This window comes from Tremella mesenterica, assembly GCF_000271645.1.
Source record: "Tremella mesenterica DSM 1558 unplaced genomic scaffold TREMEscaffold_6, whole genome shotgun sequence".
NCBI lineage: Eukaryota > Fungi > Basidiomycota > Tremellomycetes > Tremellales > Tremellaceae > Tremella > Tremella mesenterica.
The window spans coordinates 480,204-500,914 of NW_006711230.1; the positions used below are offsets into that span (position 1 = coordinate 480,204).

A 20,711-nucleotide genomic window follows, 5' to 3' on the forward strand; every position below is an offset into this window, starting at 1 on the left:
ATCATGTCGGCCACTTCTCCACCGCAGTTCATGTCCCCTTCTAATCCCAAATACTCCTCACCGGCCATGATGTCCTCCATGTCTTCATCCTCACTCAATGAAGGGCCTTCTCGCTTTCCTGCCATGCTCAATGGGTCTCTTCCAACTCGTCTTCCTCGTCAACGCGGGCCTTTGCCAGATTTTGGAAGACGGACGGCAGAGCTCTCCATGCATCGTCAACCATCGACTGTCTTGTCCGCTTCTGGGACGTCAACCCCGACCGTCAGAAGAATGAAAAAAGCCGTTAGACAGGTTTCATCGACCAAGGATCATAAGACTAGAGATACAGACTGGGCGGCTATGGAACCTGATGAGGTCTTCAAGCGCTTACCAGTCAATCAGGTCAAGGAGGTGGAGCGGAAGCTGCGCGCAGAGGCATTGAACAAACAGGCAGAGCTTCGAGCGATGGTAGGGTACGTTAGGATCTACTGCAATGAGCCTCTAGCTGAATAACTGTGGGCTGATGGTCAGGACGAGATATCGAGATTTGTTAACTTCCGCCAGTCAGATCACAACGTTACATTCCTCCTCCCTTCGTTTATCAGAATCTCTGAGAACGGTAGCACACGCATGCTCAAATCCTACAGACTTGACAGTCACTACCGAGGAAGATGAAGGGAAGGATCAAGTAGAGGAGATTTCGAATGTTCTTCCCGTCGCTGCGCACATGAAGCTACTTCTGGACACTCCTGAGGGTGAGCCCTTCTTTTGATTCTTCGTATCGAGCTAAATCAAGCAGCGTTATATGGACATCTGGCGAGACACCACTTCCTCTATGCTGCACTTCTGTGGCTTGTGGCTAGAGTCGTCAAAGAAAGTCTGTCAGCCATGCCGCAAGATCAAAGTGGGGTAGGTCGTCTGAGGAATATTCTCATATGGACCTGATCGCCAGCCTTATCTCCCTCTTCTATCTCAGCAATGGGAGACACTTCTACCATTTCGCTCTCAGATTGTCCAGCGCGCGACAGCCTCTCTCCGAGCTCGTGAGCAAACGAGTACTAAGGTGAGAACGAACAAATTTACGCTCTGATAACGTCCTCACCGTTGTAGGTGCTGTCCGAGACAATCTTGGCCATCATCCTTTTGGACAACCTCCCCTTGAAAGAAGCCCTCTCACTGTTCCTCTCTCAAAGATTGAGAACACTACACGACATACTGCAACATGCACCCGATCCCGTCACTCCAAATTTGGCGGATGTCCCCAAGAAAGGTCGTCCACGGGGAAATTCCAAAGTGGCCATGGCGACTGCAGCTCGCGAAGCCGCACATGATCGAGAAGCCATCGCATCAGTCCTCACCGAAGCTGTGATCTCTCTCTTAGACACCGCATCCAGTGTGCTGAATTTATTCGGCAAGAGGCGCGGTGCACAAGACGAGAGCCTGATGGCGGAAATGATACGGCTGGTACAGCAAGGCGAAAAGGCGAATCCACCCACGCCTTCACAACCGAGTCCGCAAGAACGTCGGTCATCGCATGCCAGACGAGCGTCTCGATTGGCGTCCATCTCGATGGCGCTACCATTCACCAAATCCATAGCTACGTCCGGAGCGTTGGATGTGTCGACGCTGAAGGTACTCCAACCCTTGCCATCCTCACAAATATGGCTGCATCATCTCCCACCGTCGATTTTAGGCTTCACCCCATTTATCACTCCCGACCTGGTCCCGCCTGTCAATGACAAGATTCAAGAGTGGCAGAAGGCAGCCTTGGGTCTGCTTTCAGAGGCTGTTCCGTTTTGGCTCGGCGGACTTCAATCCGTCGCTGACGTATGGCGAGTGAAGGCAGATTTGCAAGCGCTGTTGGAAGAAGGCATGCTGGAAGCAGATGTTCGAACAGCTCTGGACAATGCGTGGGAAGGGAGGGTACAACGTATATGGGCCGAGAAGCTTGACGTGTTAGTGCGTCAAGCGGCTTCGCAGATCCAGTCATCTAGAGATGACTTACTTGAGGCCCGGTCCGATCTCGGTGAGTTCACATCTCCTCTCGAAGACTGAGCTCATGTTTAGACATTAACGCTGATACATTCCTCTTCTCCGATCTATCTTTCCCATCCTCTTCAGTCTCTGCGCTATCGGCATCATCTCAAAACGCCTCATTTTCATCATTCACTGATACCCTCAAAAAGCGTGTCAGTCTCCGAAGTCCCAAACTGGACGTGATCTTGACCGATCTGGAGGATTCCGCAGCGGACATTAAGAAAGATCTCGTACAGCTTCCTCCAGAACTGCACGGTCAATATCGACAAGAGTTAGGAGAGTCTTTACGGACGCTTGGCGATGTGTTACAGAGTGCATCAGAAGCTGTGGAGACGAGAGACAAGTTCAACGGGGTAGAAGCTGAGCTCTTCGTCGGAAGAGTTGCTCTTTACCTGGTCAAAGCTTCGACGTTCTTATCAGATCTGTCTCAGCATGCTAGCTACGATACTAGTAAGCTCGTCATGTTGCACCTTCACAATGAGGCTCATCGCATAGCTACCTTCGAAGGACGCCTACTGGACTTGCATAGTGCATCGACGATTCGGTGGCGAGAAAGATCAGTAGCTTCCGCCATCTCGACATTATCTCCCCTCTTTGGGCCTCACCGAGATACTCAAGGATCTCGACATACCTGGCAAGGTGAGATAAATCTACTTGTGGGTCAGCTGATTTGCAGGTCCTTATCCGTCTCAGCCTTCAAGATATCTCATGTTAGCATTACAATCCCTCGTTACGGCCGTCCCGTTGCTGGGGATACCTCCTGGAGTCGAATCATCTGTGGTGAAAGATCTCGTGGAGACATTTGTCGACCGTGTGAGGAACATGGATGGATGGGAGAGTCGGTCGGAAGATACAGCTGTAAATGCCATGGTGGATTTAGGATTTCTGACTCTTTTGAAAGGGGAAAGCATACAGGAGGATGTGATGGTGACGAAGATGGTGATTAAAGTAAGAGTTGTTGCCGGTCTCTGTACTTTCACAGCTGACGATCAGGCTGGATCTTCCGTACCCGAAGAATTCACAGATCTTCTCCCTGGTATCTGTCTGGAACACTTACGTCGAACCCAACTTCTACTTGATCCTCTGATTCAGCATCTCCCATCCATCAACGAGAGTAAAGGTGGCGACTCTAGATTATCCTCTCTGCTCCCTCTTGGTCCTCCTTCGAACAAAGGTGCAAACACCGATTTCCGATCCCCTATCCCAGTGGCTAAACCTAGCAAAAGATTCGCTTTGCTCAGTATGGTCGTTTGATGATATCGATAGACATGATATAACAATTGCATGCATCATCTATCCTAGTTTGTAAGTATATGCGAGGTATATTCTAACATTGACCAATCCACTCAGTCTAGCATTCCAAATGAGAAAGGTGACTATGTAACATGTTTGATAGCGAGAGATGAAACCACGGCTCCCTGTTTCTTTCTGATGATCTCGTCCTCGTCCAATCCTCGTTTTCTCAAAGTCGTATCCAGTTCTTTTAGCTTGTAAACCTGTCATGAGTATCGTTTCCATACGTTAAAGAACAAGAACTGACCTTGTCTACCCGTTGCCAATCTACAATCTCCCCTTGGTTCAACTCATCAAGAGAAACCAATTGACCTCTCACGACGTGTTCTATCTTATCCCATATTTCTTCAGAAGGTCCAGGTGACCCTAGCCGAACGACCAGGAGAGTGGCGGTATGATCGGATATGCCGTGATGTCGGAGAGAATCGGTGATATTGTTATTGGGCGATAAATGGAGGAGAAGCTCTGAATGAAGGTTGTGGGTTGATGTGCGAGGTAAGGAGGAATCAGGGGAAGGGAGAGATGAGAGAAGGGTATTGAGGATAGCTATGAGGAGATGTTGACGTGATACGAGCTTGAGTATCAGTACGAATTTTTCACGACAAAAGACATGACCCTTCAAATGCCTAAATGTTTTATGGCGGTTTTCCCGTGCTTGACACTCTTCCAATTTCCTATTTTGTGTAGCACATTTCTCCTCATCACCGACAACGTTTTGTGTGTCGATTCAAATTTCGAATCGGTTTCTTCCTGCTCACACTGACTGAATCATGAAAGTTTGAAACATTTGCTATTGTCTCAATAGGGGAGAGTTTACTTTGAATCGTCATGAAGTGTGGTGATATGGTGAAGGACGAAATGGAAAGAACGAACATACCATAGAAGCCTCTAGAAAAGCAAAATCAACTTCTTCCCTTAACTTATCCCCCACCTCTCCCTCCGCTTTAGAAGCCTCGATCAGTCTTCTACGTATTTCAGGAGAATTGGTGACATTTCTCAAAAGAGCTAAATGTATCGTATTCATCGACTCTGGGAAGTTGGGCATGGTATAGGATTCCATTTTGTTCCAATTGATATATTTCGCATTGACCCTGGTATCCTGATATTACCGAATCTGCATAAGAAATCGTGTCGGATTGTTGTTCGAAGCTTGTCTACGTTGCATGTTGCTCGATAGCATCCTGAGGGGTGATGAACTTTGTTTCCGTTGGAAAGGGTACCTGATGGAATGTGGCACTTGACGAATGTGGCATTTTCTAAATTTTGTGGAAATTGTCCGTGAGCCACGATCCGCTTCACCTTCACGACCTATATCCCATCCAAGACGACCATAGCTCATGTGGATGGAAGGTGTTCCGTTCACGTTTGACAGGAAAACAAGTATTGAAAGTAATCCCGATACATAGTTTCTTTCACCTTCTCAGGGTTTTTGACTAAAGTAAAAGGTCCTTTGATCTAGTGCCTTTCATCATTTACACCTCGTTTTTTTCTGGCGTCCACGCGTAGAACTCGCCTTTCACAACATGTCTTGGCATCGACCTCACCATCTAACCTTTTACTTTCTCTCTTAGTCTATCTCAGTTCACAGAGTAGTAATGTCACAATCACACTCCCAAGAAAGGTTTAAACATGCCATCGCATGGGCGGGATACAGGTTCACCTCTACCGTCCTCGAGTGAGCTTCAACTTGCCCCTCCTCGAATGAAAAAGAAGCTGATGTAAAAGTGATATTTGGCCCTTGGTTCTTTTCTTCACTGGAATTGCGACAAGTCAGTCATTTACACTAGCCAATCTACCTTGCCCAGCTGATGGAATAGTGGTGGTGTGCGTGACAAAGTTCACAACGACAAATTTGGGGATCAATTCTGTCCCTCTTACAGTCATTGGAACTGTCGTGTTAGTCTTTGGTCTTGAAAAGGTGGTGTTAATCTGATGTTGTAGGTCCTTGGTTGTCAGTTTCAAGACGAATAACTCGTATTCTCGATGGTGGGATGGTCAGTGGAACTTATGATGTACCAAGAGTAAGGGATGACGGATAGGAAGAAATATATGGGCAAACATCACTTCCAATTCTCGTCAATTGGCTATGATCTTCTGGATTCAGGTGGGTCTTATTGAACTTCACTTCACGAGACACTTTTCTAGCAAACGTGGTAGAACCTGACTGATGAAAAAGGTTCCGAATACTCCACCACCACCGAAAGACGACAAGCCCAAGCCTGAAGGGGTTGAACCGGAGGAAGAAGCTCAAGCAAAGGAGCGAGCGGGACTAGGTGGACTCATCGAAAAGAAAACGTATATAGGTCTCGTCAGTATATTCTCTCTTGGATATCACTGATGACTTGACTAATTCCAGATCCTAGCTTTCTCAGTGGCTATGAAGCATGCGCTACGTGGTGAACTCGGACCATTCTACTCGGATTTATACCCTCTCATTGCTTTTCTCCCAAAGTCAGTAATCCCATTTCGTTGCATGAGCTCCGCTGAGGGACTTCAGGTTCGGTCCAGGTGCTCAACCTCCAATCACTCATGAGAATATCCAAGTTTTATGGCGCAACTCTGCTCCTAGGGAAAACTATCATACAGCCGATGAAGTTGTGGTCCCCTTGACTCAAGCCGCCACCAAATTCGATGGCTCTCATCCTGATAACGAGAAGGCTAGTGGAGGGATGACCACACAGTCCTCATCTTTCCAAAAACAGAGATTACGAAGTACAAGGGATTGTTTAGGGGTGAAAGATACCGATGAACCTGATATCGAGGAAAAGGGGGAAGAAGGTCCAACGAGGATAACGAATGTTGAACTTATGCCTCCTCGTCATCCACCTCCTACTCGATATTACGATATCATCCCGCCTTTGAGAATCATCAAGATCGTCAGTGATGTCTTCAAGAAAGCTCAGAAGCTGGATGAACAGGAAAGAGTAGCAGGTGGGAAGAGGAGACATCCGGGAGGTATAGCTCCGGGAAGAATACCACAGCAAATAGTGTAAGTCCATTTGGTCTTAATGTCTACGAGATGATCTGACACGTAGGATGTACCTCTCTGCATATATATCCTCTCTCGTTCAACGTCAATTACTCTCCACTTCTCTTATTTCGCCAGCCTTGAACTGTATACAAGAACTTCAAAAGGCAATTTCAGATCTCGAGAAACTAGCTACTACTCCTATACCCTCAGCTTACGTCTTCCATCTTCGTCTTACTGTATGGATGTATCTCGCCGCACTTCCTTTCCAGTTGGTACAATACATCAATTGGGTCACTATACCTGTAGTAGCTATGGCATCAATCATTTACCTGGGATTTTTGGAGATAGGTGCTCAGATAGAGTTACCATTTGCGTATGATCAAAGTGATTTGGATTTGGACAAGTTCGTCATTGGGTTGCAACATCAACTGGCGGAAGTGACAGCTGTGAGTATCCTAACCGAGTCATCTCCAATCCCAACGCTAGTTTCATCTCAGTCGATCCCACCAGTGAGGTTATCACACGTCGGGTAGATCAGGAGGGTTGCTCAGACTCATGAGCTGACATGTCAGTTCCCTACATCCGTCCCGACTGACTTTGTCGTCCATTCTCACCTCAATCAGCCCTTCTTACCCACACTGTCCCTCAACGTAGAAGAACTACTGGGTATCTCTACCTCTTCAGAGGATCGTCCCTCTTCCCCTGATTCTCACCCCAACGGAGGTGCAAATGGAGTTTCAAACGGGACGGAGCATAAAACTCTTCCCAAGAGCATGAAAGATCTGGAAGTTGTCCTCAGTGCCAATTGGAGAGAAATCCGTGAGGAAGCGAGATATCTGGGTCGAAGACGTGAACAATTGGAAAATAGGACAGGGTTGGAGATTGCCGTATTGCATTTGTAGATATATCTACTCACCTCTCATTCATTCACCTTGCATGGTTTATACTTGTCTTTCTTCCTCACTTCAATATGATACCCCAGGATGGGAATGTCCGAGAACAGCATTCCTCGCTTCAAGAAACAGAGCTTCTTTGAGAAGGCATGAGTATGAGAATAAGGTCTGTGATGTAATCCACAACCTGTGATCAGATGGGAGCTACACTACAACATGCTACCTTTGACATTCCATGCGGCCTTTCGGAATTTAAGCCCGTCATGCCCGGGACACCATAAAACACGAGTCATCCGACATGTCCTATTTCACATCTCACCACTCTGATCCGCTACTTGTCCCGCCTACCACGGGGTTCCGACACAGCTTAGGGTAGAGATCGTCCAACCTCGTGTCCGAGGGGACCAACGTGGAATCACCGACGTGCGCCCTAAGGAATCCTTGAAACCTTGGAGATGGTGAAATCCCTCAAGGCGCAATTCCCAATTACCACAGTATCCAACCATGGACCACGCCTTTGCCAAGACTATGGAATCACGGATGATCACGGATCTGATCCAACGACGATCCTGCCTTTCCAAGTCACTAGTCGCTATGCAAGTTAAGTACCGCCTCCATGTCACTGGATTCATCTCTTTTGCTCGCCACTCTAACAAGGGTACTTTATCCTTTATCTTTCCTCTTTCATTCGATTCAGATACCTATAATACATGGAAGTCACTCTCACCAACCAGACGGTCCCACATTCCAAGATGCATGTCAGTCTTCACTTCAACATAAACACAAGTCGCTGATAGGCTAGGTTCACAGGGAGACTTTCGAGAGAACCGCTTGGTATCTCATAGGCCCTCGAGGTGTTTCATATTGGCGGTGAGTACATTCCACGGTATTATAAATCAGAGGTTAGGCTGAAGAGAAGATTCTTGATCGGAGTGACTATTCAAATGACTTTTACCACATGTCCGTCATGTTCCGTCGTGTCACATCTGATCCTAAATGAGTCAGCTGATATGGAGTGATCACGCTGGCAAATCAGAAGGAATGGATTCACGCAAAAATGAGTCCAGAGTTGATTCCTGTTTTAGGGACTATTGTGTGGGTAATTCCTTACCATCTCCATGTCAGACTGTGCTGATGATAGTGCCCTAGCATTAGGGTTCAAAGTGGCGAGTTCGAGTGCCGATTGGTCAGAAGGTGAATCAGAATTTTCTTCGGAATCACCTGACAATCAATATCTCGAAATGACGACTGATCAATAGCTAGATGTATTTGGTCCAGAATCTCTGCCTCTTCAAGATCATTAGGATGTTTGTTCTGGAATCACGTAGGTCCTGTTGGGTTTATGGTTCGAGCTGACAGCTAGGTCCGCTGTCCGAAAGAAGAACAAACTCAAAGTAAACTTGATGAGCTAGTGACTCGAAAGATCAACCTTCTTCGTTTCGTAAGTTACCAGCTATTCCCTTCTGTTCCTCGCCGTCTGAGGTGTGGTGATCAGATATGAAGGACTGACAACAGCTCGACCTTTTTGCAATCGGTATCAAATGTGCTTTTGGAGGTGAACTCGATCCTGCCCATCAAAAAGATTACGACGATTTGTTCAAGATTTTAGAAGTGTAAGTTCAGTACTACTTGGACTTCTTCCCCAGAACCAAACTGACAAGTAGGGGTCACGGACTACTTGTCAGACAAATCCCACCTTCGTCTCGTTCTGAAGGTTTCCGTACCAAGCTCGCCCAACTTTTAGGGCTAAGTGCTATCGTGCACAATCGGGTGGTAGACTTTACTGCCTCCCGTTCAATCTTGTGAGTTTCCGCTCGTAGTCTTCCCCCTTCGATTCAACAGCCATTTCTCGGAATACGATCTTTGGTAAGCTGACGATACAGATTTACCTTATCCCAATGTATGGCGGACATGATAGACGATCGTCAAGTAGATTATGTCATTCAATCACGTATATTCACCCAATTGGCGAATCTCGAACAAGGTATGGCGGACATGTCAAGGCTCTCAAACGGTCCACTTCCTCCCATATACCGTTTTCAGCTTCAAGTGGCAGTATGGACTTTCCTCTTTCTTCTTCCTTTCCAAGTTATCGATGAATTAGGGTGGTACACCGTGCCCGTCATGTTCCTCGCCGTGGTGACATACGAAGGGTTCTTAGAGGTTGGATTGCAGATAGAAGATCCGTTCGTGCAATTTGATGATTTGCACGTACAGGAAATGACGGAAGCTTTGAGGAAGGACCTTCATCATATTTGTAAAGTGAGTCGTTCTTTTTCCTATGGAGTCCACCATTATCGGGAATAATCATAAGAGGGCAGGTTGACTGATATGACAGACCTCAAGTGAACCTCTCGTCCAGACCATAGGGTTGACGGTAGATGTTTCCCCTAGAAGAGTCAGAACCAGTCTTCCTGTCACTCCTATCACTCCAATGTCTGGTAGGAATTTCCCAAGGGCGGGTACGTGGGTATAGAAGATAGACCTTGGGAGGTCAGAGATCCGAAGTCGAATAAAGGAGCTCCTCGTGTTGTACTTGTAGAACATATCTTGTCTTAGCATGCATAACACGGACGATTGTATTTTTCAACCCTGCGCAAGAGACTTTCATTTCACCCCATGAAATTGGCAGTATCCTGGACGGGATGCTGTTGACAAATGCATCGCTGTGAGATCCCCAAGTATTCACCACCACAAGTAAGGATATACATGTCTACGAGCAAGTCACCTCCATATTCTACCTATACAACGGAGACACTTCTGTGGTCGTCTGATGGCCGATGGACGGTTCCCTATCAACGGAAAGAGGCACAAGCGATCATTAAAAACGCACATGAGATCGCACGGACCATTCCTTCCGTAAGCCCTCGACGCCGATCAAAACCCAAAGTGGTTAATATCATATATCGTAACTTTTGCATAGAGACTAACTCTAACCTCATGACACCACATCCCTTTCTCTCAGCTTACATTCACTTTTCATTCCCATCCCCATTCCATCCCCCCTTCCCTCCCTATAATATCTCCTCCTTGTGTTTCGTGTTACTGAACTATGTTTCCTCTAGACATGTCGAAATTGAAGTCCCGGTTCAAGACTTATATCGTGGGTATGATCAAAGAAGATCTGGAAAGTGTTCAGAAGGTCTTTCTATACTTTCTGGATCTGCTGAAGTAAGGCTGCTGTTGTGAACTTATTGACCTGTCGCTGACCTGTAGACATATCATCATAGGAGTGTTGTTTTTCACCTTGATTGCTGTATGTGCGTTCTTCTTTCTCGTCCTACCCTTCAGGTCTTTTTGTACTCCCTGCGCCACCAGACCTCTACGAGAACATCCCCACTACAGGCCTCTAATTTGCATATCAAAGACTGTAGATGGTCGGTATAAGGGACGATCAAAGACTTGGGATTTGAGAATGTGATAGCTGAGGACAGTGGTAGCGGCGTTGAATAAATCGCACAAAGCTCATTTGACCATGGATTCAACATCCGTCGTTATACTCAGTAGTTTAGTGTGAGCTCAGGATCCTAGTCTTTAATGAGCTCACGAAAAGATCCTTCATTCTTACATATAAAGTTCACGGGTCCAATGAGAAATATCAGAATGGTGAGTTTCCCTTCATATTCGGGTGAAGACTGAGAGATAGCAAGAACAACTTGGTCAGATGTCATCTCCAATAGTCGACAAATAGGGGTGTTGTTAGCCCAACAAGTGAGTCCTCTTTTCTCAATTTTTAGGATGAAAGATGACAATGAGGATCCAGGTAGCCACTTGGCTAGAGAAGAACTTGGTCAGCCCGCTCCAGAAGGAAGGGCTGTGAGCTGACGGGGATAGAGGAACAAGGTGCTTTGACGAGAAATGCGATGCATTTGGTAAGTTCTCACTCCCCTCTTCCATCTGCTATACCTCCTACCACCTCACGTTGGGTGGAAGGAAGGAATGAGTATGAGAGAGAGTATTGCTCATTAACAAGCTCCGCTTCTTTCCTCCAGCTCTTCAAGAAGGTCTCGAGAGGACGTCAAAAGCACCAGAATCATTCTCCTCTCAAGTTTCTACTCTGCTACAACAGTAAGAGCCTTTCCACCTCTCAGCATCATTGACTCATTGCCAGACGTACCCTGAGTGGACTGGATACACAAGCATCGCTAGTACTTCCTCCCAATATGGGTCCTGAAGGAAACCACGATACTTCTCCGCCCCCTCATTTATCAGAAGTAGACACTGAAGTCGCTCAGGAAATTCTGTCAGTACCCATTCCTCTTTCCCTCGCATCGATCTTATTGTAAGATGAAGCTCACAGTAAGTTGGACTAACGGACAGAACATGGTTATCACATTACATTACCAAACTCTCGTCCCGTGATCATATCTCCACACCTATTCAAACTCTCCTGTTCAAATCTCTCTCCAACCTCCAAACGGCTCTCACATCACTTCATCAATCCGCCGTTCCAACCACACCTTCTCCATACACTTTTCAACTGAAGCTTTCCATATGGGCATATCTCGCCTTCTTACCTTTCCAGCTGTATCCCGGTTTAGGATGGGGTATCATACCGGTCGAATTTGTAGTGAGCGTGGTTTATCTGGGTTTCATGAGAGTGGGGATCAAGATTGACAGTCCGTTCGTTGCGGGTAAAGGTGGGATGAACTTGAATGAGTTGGTGGCGCAGACGGAGAAACAGTTGGAAAAAGCAACGGGAGTGAGTCGGTCACCATATCACCCCATCATACTGACTTTGTTCCAAGGCGACATCGTTTGTGCTCGCGAAAGTCGGGGATGATTGGCATAGTACCGGACATGGGGATCTTGGCCCGGAGAGGAGAAAGCTCATTCCAGGTGAACATCGCCAGCCCTTTCCAGATTCTCAATCTTGCCCCTCCTACACTCCCTTCGGGGTTCGGTATGACCGCCGAACCGAGGAACGCCATGGAGTTGAACGAGAAGATCTCAGGATCTCGATCCGGAAGTGGCTCATCAATTCCATCGTTACCGACATTGCCCGTGCTTCAGGACATACCGCGGGACTTGTCTCAGCAGGCTGGAGATCACGTGTAGGCATGACATCCATCTGATCCGGGGTTGATATTTCGTTATCATATTGTAACGTGGCTTATTGGATCGATGACCGAGGACGGTGCTTGGGGCTTGTTGTATACCCTTGGGTAGTTCGTATAATCTATGTGACGGATATATGTTCATCCTGTTCATTCCTTCTTCTCCTCCTCCCTGACGTTGATTGACGGACAATATAGAGGATAGATCAGTCGCATGTTTAGACGGAAAGCAGACAGTCGTACAGAGATCATGATACAACACCGATCATAAATTCGTTAGATCCCACAAATCCTCGCTTCTTCTTAACATTCAGAACACATCGCCTTGTTCCACCCCATTCCACACGGGGTCCTCTTCATATTCGTCCTCTTCATCCAGCCTGACCTCTGATAATCCCATGGCTTCTCTGGCCGCTATCAGCCCTCCCATGATACTGGGCCGAGGTTTAAAGCTCTGTCTCCGTTTCTTCATCTCTTCCTGCCCTTTGGTAGCCAGTGACGCGGAATGAGACCAACTTGGAACTCTGGATACAGGTAAGGGTAAAGCTGTTCGGGAAGTTTGAGCTGAGACACTTCTACCAGCTGGCGGACGAGAAGGACTAGAACCTTGTTCGGGGAAACCTCGAATAGGTCTAGGTTTCATGGTCGATCCTTGTGTACCTACACGGGGGCGTTTGGGGTTGTTCGAAGAACCATATGGTGTTGGGGTTGGAGCTTCACGCTTCCGACTCATTGACCGTGTTGATCCGGGTACGGCGGCTGGGGTGGTGTGACGAGCCACAGAGGCAGGGACAGAACGAGAAATCGTCTTGGCGGGTGCGAGTCCTGCGCGGGTTGCCTATGAGTTAGTCAAGGCCCAGCGACTGGTCGGAAACATCTGACCCGATCCTCGAGGGGGAGCTGCAAACACAAGTGTGGGAGTAAAAGTAAGACCAGACACTTACCTTCTTGGCCAGTTTCGCTTGTTCTTTCGCTTCCAAAGCGTCGTGTATCCGATCGACCACACGTTGACCGCTGACGGTGAATGGGCGACCATGCTCTGCTTCCCAGGTGGGAAGAAGAGAAAGCATATCCATTTCCAGCTAAACGTCAGTCCTGATTTCTTTCTTTAAGGATGCATTGATCTTGAGTCGGGTGTGAATAGTGGAGTTTCGGTTTGATAGACACACCTTAGGCTTTAACATATTGACCCTCTTTCTCAGCTTCTCCTCTTTCAACAAAGCGCCTCCCCTCGCGGAAAACCGATTTGGATCATGGGACATTCGTTCGAGCTCGGCTTCGTCTTTACATAGAGTGTGCCATTCTCGGACCTTTGGCAAGATGGCAGTCTTGCTTTCGATCTCTGCTCGTAATCTCTCGATTTCCTCCTCATGAGCCTGCAAGAGTTCCTCGGTATAAACATCTTTCCGTGAGCTCACTACGATTAGCTTGAAGGAGCTCCGAGCTCACCATCGATGAATGGCCCAAAGTCGCCTTTGTCCTCCTCGGACATCATCAGTTCGTCCCAGAGAATCTCAATTTCCGTCCGGACGGCATTGATGAACTTCTCGAGACTGTTTCGACGTAGTTGTAGACATCTGTCAACTTCGACTTCGTACTGCTTATCAGCCAGATCCGTAATTCATCGGGGAGGTTCAAAACCCACTGCTTCGATCACAGCTTCTCCGCAACCTCGATTCATCTCTATAAAGAGGTCCATGGCGTCTTGCTCCATTTCGAGTCGTATCCAAAGAGGTTCCACTTGATTATAGAGTTCTTGTATTCTGTTTTGCCGTCTATCCTTTTCTTCTGTCCACTAAGACGTAAGCCGAGTTCTTCCTCACGTCTCTTCCCACTCACCAGCTCGTTCAAACTTTCGGTCCATTCCAATAATCCTTGCTCGGGCTCGACGATCTCCATTCCAATCACTACCATACCTTCCTCGTCGTCATCCTCTTCATCTTCTGGTAAAGGATTTTGTGCAAGAACCGATGCAATGAGCTTCTGATACGAGACGGCATGATCTGATCGGCGCGGCAAGAGCTTATTGGGGAACCTATCTCTTCCTTCGGCGGGAAACTCTGGTAAGACTAATTCGCGATGTAAAAAGGCGAGGTTGACGATGAGAGTTTTGAGGTGGTCCAGTTTAGCTTCCTATATCGTATCAGCTCTGAGTCATGACTCATCAGAGCCAGACAGCTCACTCTTTCTTCCAAAGCTTGTTGTATGGCTGCTTCCGCAGCTGCCATAGCATCGTCGCTCACGTCGAACCAGCAGCCAGTGTCTGGTGGAAGGCCAGGTTGAAGGATTGATGTCCGTCTTGGTGGTGTCATAGCCTGCATTCGAGCCAAGGATGCTGAATCTCGTCGACCCGTGTCTTTTGAGAAGACTGAGATGGGTCGGGGAGGCGGTAAGGGTTCGACCGGGGGTCCGAGTAAGTGAGCAAGGGACGCCATCTTGTCTCTGAGTGCTGATAATCAGCTCGGACTACTCTTACACCAATCGAAGAAAGGTCCGGACACTTGGTACGGACTAAAGACCTACCTTTATGCTGCTGTAGCCTCGTCTCATAGAGCTGTAGAATATCAGTCAACTCCGTCTCGGGATGTTACAATAACCGCTCACTTGGACCAACTCTTCTTTGTGGGTCCCCATCATATTCACTTGTTGAGGTAGAGACTGGAAGATCAGGTTTACGATCATGAACTGAGCGAGGGTGACGAACGACTTCTTTCAATCTCTCCTCACTTGACACCTGCAAACTCCTAGCTTGTCTGCCGATCGCCCGGACGAGATCTGCCACATCCAACCTCATACGATGCAGTTTGACCTTATGTTGATTCACTTGGTCTTCATACTCGTTGACCAAATTCTCCACACATTGTCGTATAGCTGTTTCTATGCTTTGTTCGTCGGCGGCGATGGTCTCTGGGGGTAGACCGAGTTGAAAATGTAAGTCTCGTAGATGTGGCAGTTGTTCGGACAGGTATGCTGCCATTTCGTCGTAAAAACCCCTCCCACTATTGATCCCTCGGTTACTTTAACGGTGCGAATGATGACGGACCAAAGATGATATGATATATATTGGGCTGTGCAAATTATTGTGTGGGATGTTGACGGCGCGGAAAGCAAAGAAAGGGAAAAGTGGGAGGAAATCACTCGCGTTCCGAAACTTAATCGGTCCCCCACTTTTGATCCCTCCGTCTTCGATCGCTCGGATCTCCTTCACACGTCATTTCCATCCTCCCCTCCCCTCTCTTCGTTCAACTCGACACAAATCAACATTCAAGCATGTCAAAACCTCTTTTCAATCTGGCGCTACTAAGCTTAGTGTTTGCTCATTCAGAACACAGTTTCGATCTGGATGATGCCGCCGACGCTGGAATGTCATATGCCGAACGCCATGTGCGTCGATCTTTTCCCCCGTGACATATCAAATGACTATCATCGGCGTCAATCATAACCGGTTTGGAGCTGGTTGTCTCCTGTCAGATCTGCTGACATGATAGATGCACACTGAACATCATATAGATTCTTTCGACCTCCCATCTTTCTTCAAACTCCACGATTTGGATTCTGATGGATATTGGGACCAAAAAGAGATCGCAGCGGTGTATGGATTGTATCATCATAAGGTAAAGGATAAAGTACCTGAGACGGAAGAGCATAAGGCGAAAGTTGAAGAGATTGTGAATGTGGTTTTACAGCGGTTAGATACGGATAGGAATGGTGAGCATCCTTACCATTCCTCTTGCTTCGCGTCTTCTTTGCGAGCACATCTTCATGTCATGATGAACCCAGCTGGGCCAGGTCAATGCGGTCGACAATATGAGCAATGAGCTTGAAACCTTTCCGCAGCTTTTTTGTGTGAAGATATTGATGAAATAGGAAAAATAAGTCTGGTAGAGTACATTGCAGGCGGTAATGACGGTTTACCAAACTTCCCAGGGTACAAAGATCTCGGTCGTAAGCTCCTATCCTCTGTCTTGAAGTCCCGAGCTGACATTTACAGATCACTATGACGAAGAATCAGAATAGTCAGTCTTCTCATCGCCTTCACATGTAACCGTCACTAACGATCAGCTTCCTGCATCACGAAGAGGTGTGCTCGGCTCGGATCACTCGGAGATTACACACTGATAATGCAGCTATATCATTCAACACCAGAAACCCAGACGGACGAGTCGTATGTGCATCAAGAGGGTGAGTCGCTGACCGGGAGAAACTCAGCTGACAATCAGATATCGAACATTTTCAACGCAAGTCAACTCTTCCATTCCCCAAAGCCCTTTCCATCGATTATTTCTTATCCAGCCTTTCAGACCAAGAGTACTTTATAGTTCTCCGCTTTGTCCTCTTGTAAATCTTCGCGACACTTGATATATGTAATGGGCCTAAATGGCAAGACTTATGAACCGTCCCACTTCCATGTGTCGAGTTGTGGGAAGAGGCGCTGACATACAGATCACATCCATATAGAAGCCGAAGAAGACGCCAGAGAACGGATATTCGAAGGTTTACCTCCTGATGCGAATCTAGAGATGGACCACGTAGCTTCTGATCCATTGGACGAACATGCCCACGCACCAGGTGAAGGACCATCGGACGTTCCTCCTCAATCAGACCCGGAGAAGGATTTGAAACCTGGAGATGAAGTACCTCCTCCGCCAAAAATACAAAGAGTTACACCTGGTGCATCCCCTGCGCGATTAGGGAGGGAAGATGAGGAAAAGTTGTACAAACCTGATGAGAGACATGGTAGGGGGAGAGAAGCAGGAGATAGGTTACCATATAGTGAGTCTTGTCTTCTCTTTTACCGTCTTCTAGCCTTCTTCATTTGGACAGATTTACAGAGCAAAGGACACGGCATGAGCTGGGGGAGAGTTCAGAAATAGATCGTACGGTGGCTAATTCGACAGAATCGAGATTTAGAAAAGGTTTGCGAACTGATGAATTCTGAGCATGTATTCACTGTCCCTCATTTCAGGTAGTCTCATATTCATGATCCATCTGCTAAGGTTCACCCTGAATACATCATCTCTCCACGAAGCAGATCTCTACATTGCATTATATACCTCTTGTAAAAACTCAAGTCGCATTGTGCTTTTTATAGATCAAATCGTCCATTGTCCATGCTCTTATACCCCTCTTCATCCACCAACCCAACACTCTATCCACACTATATCCCCACTAATGTCTACAGTCCATTGTGGACATATCGCACCGTACAACCTCATTCCCCAGATATACCCCTATAGATTGGATGAACTTCACTGAGCAGCTTTGATTCTATCTCATCAGCTTCTCTCGCCATGTTTTACAGGAACGTATGACTCACATATCCGCAGCATTCTCCGCTAAACCATATAACGAAGCCGCCAAATGTGCCGATATCTGCATAGGTAAAACACTAGCATCCACCACTCTTAGGTTATCCGTCCCATAAACTTTCAAATCTGATCCTACCACACCACCATATTCTTGAGCCATCATGGAACAAGTAGCGATGGGATGATGAACCGAAGCGAAACCATCTAAAATCCATTGACGCCATTGATCTTCTGGTCCACCATCTGAATCATCGGAAACTGTATTGAAACCAGGTGCGTTTTCAGATGTTACTATTGAACGTAGTGGAGCTGCTTGGAATACTTTACGAGAAAGACGTAATCCTGCTACTTGGATTTGCATATCTATATCTGCTGCGAAATCTGAAAGTTAGGTTATTCCTCTTTGATACGCCAACACTCAGTCTCAATCGGCTTCTCCACAGGTTCCTTCCTATTTTGAAAATCACAAAAAATTCCACGAGATGTGATCTTCATATGACTTATCGGTGAGACATCTCTGAGAATTACAGACTTGATGAGGGATATGTGGTGACGAATGATAATGACACATAGCAAGATAAGAGCCAAACCGGAGGAGATGAGTGAGAACAGAACTCACAACGCGGATCAACGGCTGGATAAGTGAATGGATCAGTCGAAGTGATAGATACTGTCCCTCTTGAAAACGGTAGGAGTTGCCACATATCAACACCCAAACCACCATTAGGGAACCCAGTATCGAAGAACATTTCAGCTAATCCTACTCCTTTATTGACCATTAGATCTTGTTGTATTCGGAAAATGTTCATAGCTGCGTCGGATGAGATGACTGCACCTGCTTGCGCTGCGTCGTCGGCGTATGATTGAAGATTGTTGTCTATGGTGTCTGCTATTGCCGAGGCATTCGAGCCGAACAACTACTGGTGAGCTTGAACGTCCTGTATACATCCACCTTGTAGGACTGGATAATAGAGTGATAGAAGTCAAAAGACCGTGAGGGTTTGAATGGGTTTACAAATGAAGAGACGAGGGGATGCAGTGAAAAAGAGGACAACATACAGCATCAAGATTTGGATAAGCTATACAATCACTTGGTCCTCTACCATCGGGATTGAAACCATCTACCAATGTCCAACCTATCGAATCAAGGGTCTAAATGATCAGCTCTCCTCATTCTGGGAAAGTCGAGCTGACCTGTTCTTGTAGATTCTTTCCCACTCCTGGAAGATCGAGCACCACATCTATTCCTACCGATTGTAACAATCCTTGATCGCCAATACCTGACAACTGTAACAAAGCAGGACTTTGTATAGCACCCGCAGAAACGATGACTTCACGATTCGCATCGACCTCATACCTGGATCCGTCCGAAGACCCAAACTGTACCCCTGTAGCATGTACAGGAGTACCAGTGTTAAAGAGGATTTTGGTGGCTTGTTGGTTTATCAAAATAGCGATATTTTCTCTTTGCCCTTCTATAGGAGACCAATATGCCGTGGCGGAAGAAGAACGATGATCGCTATCATGCCAATCGATGGTCTATTGTTTAGCTTACAAAGTTAAAATAAAGGAGAAGCTGACGTTAGGATGAAAAGCAACTACAGCGGCATCACCACCATCAGCATCGACGGAAGCGGGAACTGAGAAATTGGTAGAGATGACTTGTTTGAAATATTTCTGGTGAGGACCTTGGTAAATGTCATCAGGGTAAGTGACTTGGAGTGGACCGGTAGTGCTGTGATAAGCGGGGTTTTGTGATGCTCCGGCGGCTTGTTGGTTATCGTTAGGACCTGAAAAACCTTCACTCTGAGGATCAGCTGAGAATATTGTGAATGAACAGCCTCGTCAAGAGCTTTTCAGTTGGGTGAGAATGGTGATGGGGTTGGATTCTATCACTAACCTTCAACATAGCAGCAAACATCCCATCCCATGTCCATTTCCCATCGGCGTCATCACCGTTCAATAAAGTCGCCAAAGCATCATATTGATCCTTCTGCGCTCGAGTCTGAGCCAATCCATTAATCGAAGTTGATCCTCCTAACGTTTTCCCTCTATTGATCAGCCGACACTACTCTGTAGTCGGACCCAAGTTTTTCACAAAGAAGTCATAAGTAAACTCATAAGATATCGCAGGCCATTGCAGGGGAGTAAAATGAGTTGTGAGGAGATGTGATTATTCAACAAGACGAGAGAACAAGAGACCAACCCATTTATCGTCCTTCCCTGACTCGAAGGCCAGGCCCAGTTGAGAGGTGTGGAGAACGCGGCCGAATATTGATATGGGTCATAAACTTTATCATTGGTTCTATCATCTCCCCCTGCTTCGATGACCCTTCATCATAAGCTCAGTCAAGACATTGACATCAGAATAACTCACAGAACTGTAATCGACGAGTCCTCGGAAAGTCTATTAGCCACCACCAAGCCTCCCAATCCACCACCAACGATGACGTAGTCGAAAGATTGACCGTTGACTTGATTGGGATCCGTGATGATACCTGACAGGGCCAAGGCATTACTTGCTAACAATAGTAGGATCTCTAAAAGGATTATCGTCCTCATTATGATTTGAATAATTATGAGAGAATAGAGAGTAGGTCGGATGAGTATCAGTCAGGTGCGATGAATCCAATAGGTCTTCGACTGACTTAGAGGAGGGGGAGAGAAGCTTAGGATTGAAGATTGAGGATGAGGAAGATTAGTATTGGTCGTATGTCTCAGTCCACATATATATCCATGTGAGTACGGCTGTCCATCAGTCTTGGAAGAAGCGAACAGCACCATGCACCTTGAACCATCGGCTAGCTATCGAGCATGGAGCGACGTCTGAAAGTTACTCGGCTAGTCGGGCAGCATAAATCCGCACGATTAATCCGCTAAGATGGGGCCATGGGGCCAGGCTCGGATCTATTGGATGGTCAAGAGGTCGATAGTCAAACATGACGACCAGCCTTGAGCTACCAGCCACGGTCTCCTGGTGCGCGAGGGGTGAAACATACGTGGGTGAGGGCAAAGGAACGCCCGAGGGAGATCGATGTAAGGAGCGAGCGGGAGGTAGAGGGGGATGACTTTTGAGGTAAGGATCAGGACTTGGCGGTATGGGGGGGGTGCTGAGGTTATGACATGAGAAGCATAGTCTGGCAGCACAGCATGACGAGAGGAAAGAAGCATG

At 47.0% G+C, this 20,711-nt stretch overlaps 8 protein-coding genes across 8 annotated transcripts; 5 read left to right on the forward strand and 3 right to left on the reverse strand.

Moving 5' to 3' along the window:
* Positions 1-3: 3 nt before the first annotated feature.
* TREMEDRAFT_62734 (uncharacterized protein) lies at positions 4-3,270 on the forward strand (the record flags this gene model as incomplete). Its single annotated transcript, XM_007005023.1, has 8 exons — positions 4-452; positions 511-734; positions 779-888; positions 932-1,042; positions 1,090-2,005; positions 2,047-2,655; positions 2,693-2,964; positions 3,010-3,270. 8 exons carry the CDS (start codon positions 4-6, stop codon positions 3,268-3,270), a joined length of 2,952 nt encoding a protein of 983 aa, XP_007005085.1.
* A 229-nt stretch (positions 3,271-3,499) lies between these two features.
* TREMEDRAFT_62735 (uncharacterized protein) lies at positions 3,500-4,354 on the reverse strand (the record flags this gene model as incomplete). Its single annotated transcript, XM_007005024.1, has 2 exons — positions 3,500-3,883; positions 4,187-4,354. The coding sequence occupies 2 exons, from the start codon at positions 4,352-4,354 to the stop codon at positions 3,500-3,502; spliced, it is 552 nt and encodes a 183-aa protein (XP_007005086.1).
* Positions 4,355-5,032: 678 nt separating this feature from the next.
* On the forward strand, positions 5,033-7,182 carry TREMEDRAFT_31453 (uncharacterized protein; the record flags this gene model as incomplete). The annotated part of the gene is made up of 9 exons (XM_007004881.1): positions 5,033-5,078; positions 5,127-5,205; positions 5,251-5,307; positions 5,353-5,417; positions 5,535-5,617; positions 5,666-5,760; positions 5,879-6,298; positions 6,345-6,726; positions 6,853-7,182. Coding segments are annotated over 9 exons (1,557 nt in total), but the record flags the coding sequence as incomplete, so codon positions are not given.
* Positions 7,183-7,883: 701 nt separating this feature from the next.
* TREMEDRAFT_62737 (uncharacterized protein) lies at positions 7,884-9,649 on the forward strand (the record flags this gene model as incomplete). Its single annotated transcript, XM_007005025.1, has 11 exons — positions 7,884-7,931; positions 7,976-8,043; positions 8,093-8,133; positions 8,190-8,268; positions 8,315-8,367; positions 8,433-8,497; positions 8,537-8,614; positions 8,689-8,786; positions 8,838-8,975; positions 9,057-9,435; positions 9,512-9,649. 11 exons carry the CDS (start codon positions 7,884-7,886, stop codon positions 9,647-9,649), a joined length of 1,185 nt encoding a protein of 394 aa, XP_007005087.1.
* A 591-nt stretch (positions 9,650-10,240) lies between these two features.
* TREMEDRAFT_62738 (uncharacterized protein) lies at positions 10,241-12,231 on the forward strand (the record flags this gene model as incomplete). Its single annotated transcript, XM_007005026.1, has 11 exons — positions 10,241-10,344; positions 10,390-10,433; positions 10,608-10,686; positions 10,727-10,779; positions 10,820-10,884; positions 10,930-10,963; positions 11,008-11,045; positions 11,147-11,241; positions 11,285-11,416; positions 11,494-11,875; positions 12,013-12,231. The coding sequence occupies 11 exons, from the start codon at positions 10,241-10,243 to the stop codon at positions 12,229-12,231; spliced, it is 1,245 nt and encodes a 414-aa protein (XP_007005088.1).
* Positions 12,232-12,698: 467 nt separating this feature from the next.
* Positions 12,699-15,207, reverse strand: TREMEDRAFT_62739 (uncharacterized protein; the record flags this gene model as incomplete). The annotated part of the gene is made up of 9 exons (XM_007005027.1): positions 12,699-12,776; positions 12,802-13,068; positions 13,175-13,312; positions 13,400-13,632; positions 13,680-13,827; positions 13,876-14,025; positions 14,070-14,363; positions 14,414-14,679; positions 14,835-15,207. The coding sequence occupies 9 exons, from the start codon at positions 15,205-15,207 to the stop codon at positions 12,699-12,701; spliced, it is 1,947 nt and encodes a 648-aa protein (XP_007005089.1).
* Positions 15,208-15,500: 293 nt separating this feature from the next.
* Positions 15,501-17,169, forward strand: TREMEDRAFT_68922 (uncharacterized protein; the record flags this gene model as incomplete). Its single annotated transcript, XM_007005132.1, has 9 exons — positions 15,501-15,614; positions 15,719-15,938; positions 16,098-16,175; positions 16,222-16,246; positions 16,293-16,311; positions 16,358-16,412; positions 16,451-16,468; positions 16,674-17,003; positions 17,129-17,169. 9 exons carry the CDS (start codon positions 15,501-15,503, stop codon positions 17,167-17,169), a joined length of 900 nt encoding a protein of 299 aa, XP_007005194.1.
* A 310-nt stretch (positions 17,170-17,479) lies between these two features.
* TREMEDRAFT_62741 (uncharacterized protein) lies at positions 17,480-20,101 on the reverse strand (the record flags this gene model as incomplete). Its single annotated transcript, XM_007005028.1, has 9 exons — positions 17,480-17,498; positions 17,548-17,920; positions 18,159-18,456; positions 18,599-18,691; positions 18,734-19,078; positions 19,121-19,345; positions 19,440-19,590; positions 19,746-19,871; positions 19,917-20,101. The coding sequence occupies 9 exons, from the start codon at positions 20,099-20,101 to the stop codon at positions 17,480-17,482; spliced, it is 1,815 nt and encodes a 604-aa protein (XP_007005090.1).
* Between the last annotated feature and the right edge of the window lie 610 nt (positions 20,102-20,711).